Raw genomic sequence first — 6,196 nt, 5'->3', positions numbered from 1 at the left:
TAATATACTCACAAGGGCAAAAAAATCTTTTATCCGTACTTTTTATCATTATTCCTTAAATCTCGTGTCCAACCCAATTAAGACTATACTTATGAGACGGGAGGAGTATTTTGTTTTGTTTTAACTCAACACTTATCGAGCCATAGTTCAAGCTCGCATAATTACTAAAAAGGTTTGAGTTAGTTAAAATTTCTTTTATCGAGCTTGAGTTTTATATCTACGATCTAACCCTTAGGTGGATGTGAGCCCTTTATCTATTAAGGACCCGCCCCTAGGTGGTGATGTATATGTCCTATATTGATTTATTAACTTATGGAGCCTTTCTTAAGTTAAGCCTTATTCGACTTTATAATTTTTCAGAATTTTTTCAAATTTTAATGAGTTGAGCTTTCGAGTAACTTAACTTGCATGACCGTTTTAATTTTATATCGGAACATTTTGCAACTCAGGCATATGAGTTCGATTTGTGATGGATCGTTAATCGGAATTATGTTCTTTGATAAAAATTTAACCGAAATATCATATATATATATATATATACTAAATGAGATTGATATGGATGAATATCAGGACTATTTGATGAACATATTTTTTGTTATATTTAAATTTTATTTTTTCACATTTTAAAATACATCAAAACATACCAAAATTAGTTAAACCAAGTAAGTCGAGATTAAAAAATGTATTATTCCAAAATATTATCTAAACCAAATATTAAATCAAACTCAAATCAAAACAAAACAAAACAAAATCCTTAAAACAAAATTACAACATAATTTATTTTAATTATTTATTGTACGATACAGCTTCTCTTCAAAGTTCAAACATTTATATCCATGATGAAATAGTCACATCAATTTCCTGACTTTTAATAATTAAAAAATTGAAAAATAAAATAAAATAGTTCATGCCAAATCTTTTACCCATAATTACTCTTAGTTTTATCCTCTCTTAAATACAATTTATAAAATCATTCAAATTAAAAGACAAATCATTCTTATATTTTTATAGTTTGTATACTATTAGGTTCACCTAAAATTTTACTCACAAAGCAAGAAGTTGTAGATTCTACGTTACCAAAACATAATAATAATAATAATAATAATAATAATATAAAGTAAATTATTTTAAGTCTAGAATTGATCTCTTTTATCATTTTAAAATTCTAAATATATCTTATTTGAAAACAGTTATGCAATTAAAAAAATTTAGCTAAAATAATCATTTGATGTCAGATTTGTCATCATGTATTACCGACGTGACATTGATATGGCTGAAATATTAACATCACATCGATGTCACATTAGCTACACTTAAAAATTTTAATCTTTTTATTTAAAAACAAAATGTTTATTTTAGTCAAAATTGGACCAAATTGTAAAAAAAATTACTACATTTGTCTCACTTATTCTGTCACTTTTCTTTTGAAAATGAATTATATATTTTAGTCTCATTTTAAGTTTTTTTTTTTTTTTTAAATTTGAATTAGACTAACCGGGACGAAGGAGTATAATTTAGCAGTCAAGTTTTTAAATTGGAATTTTTTTATCAAAAAGGAATTCAGTTTCTTACAATATTGACTAATAAATTTTAGTTAATTTTTTTTCAATAAAATTTTTCTCTCACAAATTAATATTCATTATAAACAATAAAAAATAAATAAATAAAATACTCTCTCAGTCCCTCCCCGCCTATAATTATTGTCATTAGTACAATTTGTTTATAATAATTTTGTTTCCATTTAACTTTTTATTTTACAACTTTTGTTAATAAAATTTGTAATTTTTTTTTTTTTATGATTTGAGTCAATTTTAAATTTAAAAAAAAAGAATAAATAAAAAGATTTCTATGACATTGCAGCACCAGCAAAATATGATGGCAAATCAACGGAATAAAATTTACCCGCAATACCATTTTCAAAATAATAAGAGGGTGAAAGGAGCTAAAGAAAAACAGCCTATCTTAATAATAATAATAAATTATATAAAATACACCGATAAATGTAATAAAAATACAAGGTAACCATCCTAGTCTTAAATAATCTCTCATCCGAAAATCAAAATCCCTTTCGCAGTTGCAACATAAAGCTGTTGAAAAATAATTACCATGCTTCCAAGAAATCCAGCCAAATAAATTATTAACTCACAAACCATAATCTTTCTACTTCGCGGCGCCATTGGAGACTGCTGAGGAAGCTCCAGGTCCGGCCGGGTTGAGTTCATCCCAAGCTTCGATCCATGTGACCATGGCATCCGCAAGCTTGTTAAAATAGTCGTCCACTTTACCGAGCTTGGCCTTGACTTGCTTGGCGAGCTCAATGTAGCATTTCTGAACTGTAGTGCAGTCTTTTGGAAGAGTCGCGGATTGGAAGAATGGAATCAGCTCTTCTTGCCAGTAGATGCCTTTGTATTCTTTCTTAAGGTTCACGAATGGATTGCTCGCCTTGCTGTGCCAAATGTAGGGCAACCCCGTCTTCACGCCAAATCCCAAATGGTCGCAGATGACCTAAGGTTGAAAAAAGAATCATGATCCGTCAAATAGAAAGAGTGTGTTCTTTTAGTGTTTTAGAGTGACTCAATTCCCCCAAAATATTATCTGAAAAGTACAATATGTACACATAATAATAGAAGTCGACAAGAACCGAGAAAACACAATTCTCTACAACATTTTCGCAATTCTTCATACCTTACAGAAAAAAGGTCTAAAGCTATAAATATTAAACAAACACACTCAAAGTGTGTTTGAATATGATTCCCTAAAAATAGTACCTAAAAAATATAATATATACTCTCTCCACCATCGAAACTTATGCCCGTTTGACCGTGCACAAGTTTATAAGTAAAATGGGTAAAAATAAAAAAAATTTCCTTTTATAGTAAAGAAAAAATAAAAAAAAATGTGGTATTTTTTACTTAGAAAAAAAATGAAAATATTTTTTTATGACAATAAAAAAAAAGTAGGCATAAACTTAGATGACGGTTGGAGTAATATACAATATATACACACATAACAATTAAAGTTTAAAGCCAATAAAAACACACAAAACATTATTTTCTATAATACTTTTACTATCTTTCATGTCTCACAACAAAAAAAACTATAAACACGAAACACACTCAAATTATAAAGGTAAAACTACAATTTTGGCAGCATGCGAACACTATCCTGAAATAATCTTGTATCTAACTCATCATAATTCGGCAGTTGACAATCACACAATAAGAGTACAACGAAAGACAAGTGACACATGCAGAATTCGGACCAATCAACAACAATTAAAAGATACGGGACCGGGACCATTTACGGCTGTACTTTACTTAATGAATAAAATGATAAAAAAAAAAAAATGCCATTTGTGAGACAAAAATTGGATTCTTCCAAATACTAAAACTAGAATAGAAATGCATAATTTTATATCTACTTAGATTTTAAATCCATCAATAATTGCACGGCTAAAGTAATCAAAATCACTACCTTCATGCACCATCCGGCCCACATGTCATCGTACCGTCCAATAGGTTGGCCATCCCCCATCAGTCCAAAGTACATTGCTGGGCCAATCAGTTCCCGGTTGAAGGCCAGATTCATACCACACATGGGGAATAGGGTGCCCTTCGGAATAGACAAAACAGCATCGACATACCTTAAAACATAAATAAACGATCAGCATCACAAACCAAATGGCGGTGTATATAAGTCAAGATAAAGGGTTTATCTATTTATTTATTTATGCCTTGTGTTTCGCTCGAGGGGCTTGACCAGCTGAGTGGGGGCATCGTAGTCAGGGATGTTGAGCCAAAGACCATGAGACACGGCAGTAGGAACACCTTCGCGGAGACTGAACGGGTACCCGCGGACGAAGTCAGTACCATCACGGTAGGGATCGTAAAGGGTGTTGAAAAAGTAGGGAGTCGATGGGCTCAGAAGGTTCTTGATGTGCTGCTCAAGCGCATTAATATCCTTTCCAGATGGATCCTTGGCAACCTGCAAAACAATAAATGCATCGGTAAACCTTCAAAACAACCAAATCAGCCAATGACCCGAAAACCTCCAATCAGACACTATTAACAGCATCTTTGGTAGCAAAAATCCTTGTAAGGTAAATTCTGCAATTCTCTTTTTAACAGAGCTGCTTCTTGCAGAAAAAAACTAGATCCATTATGATTTTCAAAACAAAGTAGATTTCGGCCGTCACGATTAGCCATTAATCGACAAATTTTCAGCTGAATATAACTTACTCTGACATGTAAAGAACCAAAAGATGATCTGTGACTGGAAATAATCCCAAGCCCAAACGAACAGAAACTTTAAAACAACATAAATAATTTATAGGCTACATTATCGAATAATTTTAAATCACAATAAGCAGTGAATAGACAAATATCTTAACTTTATAGATAAAGTGAAGACTTATAAGCTTTTCAAATGATTCAAATCAAAATTCTTAGTGATATGATTGCAATTTGCAACCTTTTTTCCCCAGAAAAAAGCTTTAAAGACTTCAACTTTTCAAAGGTTAAAGATTTTTTTGATTTATTTGTTCAAAACATTTAGATCTAATCAACAAAAAAATCAGATCTGAATTCATCAAGCATCAACAATAATCTAATGAATGTCAAACTAAGCAATGAGGAAAAGTGTGGCCAATTTTTCTGAAGAATGTAACAATCCAAAGACTAAATCAATACTTAGGCTTTACAAAAAAAAGAAAAATCCCTTCCAAAACCCCCCAATTCTGAAAACAAAATTTCAATTCCAAAACCCTAATTCTCTGACTCAACATGAACAGATAGATCACTCCAAACAAATCTATCACAATTTTCAAAACCAGAAAACGAGATTTGATACAAACTTACAAAGCAATCATCATCAATGGTGAAAATATACTTCTTCTTAGAAACCATATAACCAAAGCAGCGGCAAGCGGAGTCCTTGAAGGAAATGCAGTTGGCCTTGGGGCCGAGTATCCTGTTAATATCGTTCCTGTTGTAGAGCTCATAGTCAAAACCCTCAGGAACCTTGATTGTCTTCGACGGATCGCCATCCTGGACAATGATCAGGTGGTAGGGCTGGAAGAAGGGCCTCCACATCTCCAAAAAATCGAGATTTCGGATGGTGGGGATCACAATGTCGAGTTCGTCGGCGAGGATCGGCGCCGGGGATCTCGAGGCGGCCATTTGCGATGAAATCGAGTTGAATATCGAGAAATCTGAGGGAAGATTGGAAGAATAGAGTGAGAATTTGTAGAGGTTTTGGTTTACCGAAGCGGATGGATGAGATGAGACTGTGAGAGAGTATTTATTATATTTACCTATTCTTGATATTATATTTATTTATTTTTTATGATTTGATAGGGTTTTATAGAGAATACTTTTTCTGTTTCAAATTTAGGATTAATTTTTAATTTAGGTTTAGATTTGGAAAGGTTTTATTATTTGATAAGTAGATTTTCTTAAACCTAATGAATAAAATGAGTAATTGGTGGAGGTTTTTTAGTTAATGGAATGAATAAAATGGGGTAAGTCTTTTATTTGATATACTTTTTAAAAAATGGAATAAGAAAATGGGGTAGGTCTTTTAAAAGGAATGAAAAGAATAAAATAAAATAATTGAATTTGAATAATTATTTAATCTGATTTAAATAAATATTAAAATTGTAATACTTTTCTTATATTGGCAAACATGAGTTTTTATTATTAGGAACACGATATTTTAGGTACTGTAGCTATCAGATACCATGAAACATACTCGATAAGACTAAAATCACAATCATCATTCATCTACCCTTTAAAAAAGAACAAATAAAAATCTAAACCTAGCAAAACCAATCAAACTAATGTAGACAAAATTTAAATCTAAAATATTTCTATATCTCTCTTGAAACTCAAGTAGTGTCTTAGAAACTAACTTGAGTTTGTCTAAGCGAAATCGATATCAAACGCAGACATGACTTTGATTGATATCAGAGTAGATAAATTGCATATAAATAAGCAAACAGAACTCTGACCAGAAGTCAGGGTTGATCATAGACAAATACGCAGACATGACTCTGAATGAAATTAGCGTCAATCGCAGATAGATCACATATGCGTAGACAGATTGCAAACAATAGAAAAATGACATAGAACACATAGCAGAAAGATTGCAAACAGCACACATATCACAGACAACATATTAACGCAAACATGCATATCGC

At 31.5% G+C, this 6,196-nt stretch overlaps 1 protein-coding gene across 1 annotated transcript; it reads right to left on the bottom strand.

Annotated features, from left to right (window-relative positions):
- Window positions 1-1,943: 1,943 nt before the first annotated feature.
- Window positions 1,944-5,290, bottom strand: LOC127241103 (UDP-arabinopyranose mutase 3). Its single transcript, XM_051260000.1, has 4 exons — window positions 4,857-5,290; window positions 3,734-3,984; window positions 3,475-3,643; window positions 1,944-2,505 (listed from the first exon to the last, which is right to left on the bottom strand). The coding sequence occupies exons 1-4, from the start codon at window positions 5,175-5,177 to the stop codon at window positions 2,161-2,163; spliced, it is 1,086 nt and encodes a 361-aa protein (XP_051115957.1). The 5' UTR covers window positions 5,178-5,290; the 3' UTR covers window positions 1,944-2,160.
- Between the last annotated feature and the right edge of the window lie 906 nt (window positions 5,291-6,196).

Source organism: Andrographis paniculata, unplaced genomic scaffold (assembly GCF_009805555.1).
Source record: "Andrographis paniculata isolate CXL003 unplaced genomic scaffold, ASM980555v1 Contig80END, whole genome shotgun sequence".
NCBI classification, from domain to species: Eukaryota; Viridiplantae; Streptophyta; class Magnoliopsida; order Lamiales; family Acanthaceae; genus Andrographis; species Andrographis paniculata.
The sequence above is the reverse complement of the archived record's forward strand: the minus strand, read 5'-3'. Positions and strand labels throughout refer to the sequence as shown.